This window comes from Papilio machaon, chromosome 22 (assembly GCF_912999745.1).
Source record: "Papilio machaon chromosome 22, ilPapMach1.1, whole genome shotgun sequence".
NCBI classification, from domain to species: Eukaryota; Metazoa; Arthropoda; class Insecta; order Lepidoptera; family Papilionidae; genus Papilio; species Papilio machaon.
In genome coordinates this window covers 3828458-3830167 of record NC_060007.1, presented here as the reverse complement: position 1 = coordinate 3830167, position 1710 = coordinate 3828458, and the positions used below count along the sequence as shown (strand labels likewise).

The 1710-nt window shown below is 34.3% G+C and overlaps 1 protein-coding gene across 1 annotated transcript; it reads left to right on the top strand.

Annotated features, from left to right (window-relative positions):
• The first annotated feature begins 402 nt into the window (after positions 1–402).
• Positions 403–1306, top strand: LOC106720819 (succinate dehydrogenase [ubiquinone] iron-sulfur subunit). Its single transcript, XM_014515608.2, has one exon. It carries the CDS (start codon positions 434–436, stop codon positions 1304–1306), a length of 873 nt encoding a protein of 290 aa, XP_014371094.1. The 5' UTR covers positions 403–433.
• The last annotated feature ends 404 nt before the right edge of the window (positions 1307–1710 follow it).

Here is a 1710-nt window from a genome sequence, read left to right as displayed (position 1 = left end):
ATATGTAAATCGAGAATCGAAAAACACATTGGTACATGGCGGGATTCGAACCCAGGACCTGCAGATTGCAAGTCAAGTGCTTAACCCCTGAGCCACCGACGCTCTTAAAAAATCATTGATCAAAAAAAACTAAAATATCATTGAAATATTGAAAGGAGTCCCCTTTAGGCAAGGTTCAAGGTTTTTCTATATTAAAGGTAATAGATATTTTTATTTTGTATTGATAACACAATTTTTTTAAAGATCAGACTAAAAAGTTTTAATTTAAATAAAATATCGGTAAACTGCGAGTTCGACATATTATGAATAAAACTTTATTGACAATTTTTAATATTGACATTTCAAGTTAACGAATTCAAATATTTATTAGTGTTTTTGATATAAAGAAATGATACAAGTTATCTTAATCTTAATTTAATATAATTTATGAATCATGTTGCGTATATACAAATGGCACAGTGAGTTACGTGGGATTGGCAGAATTTTTTATTCCCACAAGCCGCCAGCCCCAGTCAAAGATATTGGCCCACGAAGAGTTTTCAAAGTATATCGTTTTGAAGGAATCGACAGTAGAAAAGAACCGACTATCCAAACGTTCGATGTGGACGTCAGTACTTGCGGTAAAATGGTTTTAGATGCAATGATTAAAATAAAAGATATGGACCCGACATTTTCTTTCCGACGCTCCTGCAGAGAAGGTATTTGTGGGTCTTGCGCTGTGAACTTACAAGGCAGGAACTGTCTCGCTTGTATCACACTAATACCACAGAGTAAAGTGGTTAACTTGTATCCTATTCCACATATGTATGTGATGAGAGATCTTATTGTGGATATGACTCACTTCTTCAATGGTTACAACAGTATCCGTCCTTATATTATTAGGAAAACTCAAGGACCTATCGGACAATATCAGTATGCACAAAGCATGAGAGATAATTTAAAGATGATTGGTTTGTATGAATGCGTGTTGTGTTCTTGTTGTGCGACTGCTTGTCCAAGTTACTGGTGGAACGGACGAAGGTTTTTAGGACCGGCGTCTTTATTGCATGCTTACCGATGGATCATAGATTCTAGAGACGAAGATACCGAACAAAGACTTAAAGATTTGCGCGACGATTTCAAGGCCTTTAGGTGTCACACTATTATGAACTGTACGTTAGACTGTCCGAAAGGTCTACATCCAGCGCAGGCGATAGCGAAGCTCAAGCTATTAATTTCGGGATTACAAAAGAAAGAGAACCCAGATATGGATCCATCGAGGTTCGCGAGCTCTGGAGATTGGACGCAAAAATGTAAAATTAAATGATTATTTTGTTTTGAAGGTATTACTTTGGTGAAAATAAATTACTGGTCTTTAAAAAATCTTTTTTTGATTTCTTTATTTACTTTGCTAACTTTATTCAGCACTCTAAATAATAAAAAGTACTGAATAATGAATGAATAGTCTAACAGTGAGACGAAAATAGTTTACATTAATAACCGGACCTTTCTCTGGTATTGAAAGATGTATTAAAATGCAACGGAGTTTACTGAAACACTTACCTTTGGTAGAATTTTTAAATATGTTTTTTACTGTTATTTCAAACCAGCTTTAAGATAAAGTTTCGGCTGATATTTATATGATTATGTAGCTAACAAGATTTATGTGTAAATATAAATTTGCAACGCGTATTATGTAAACGAATAAAAATGGTAATTTCATGCAACTGT

Excerpts from the sequence above, each read along its gene's own strand:
- LOC106720819 (XM_014515608.2), top strand. The coding sequence starts at position 434 with ATGTTGCGTATATACAAATGGCACAGTGAGTTACGTGGGATTGGCAGA.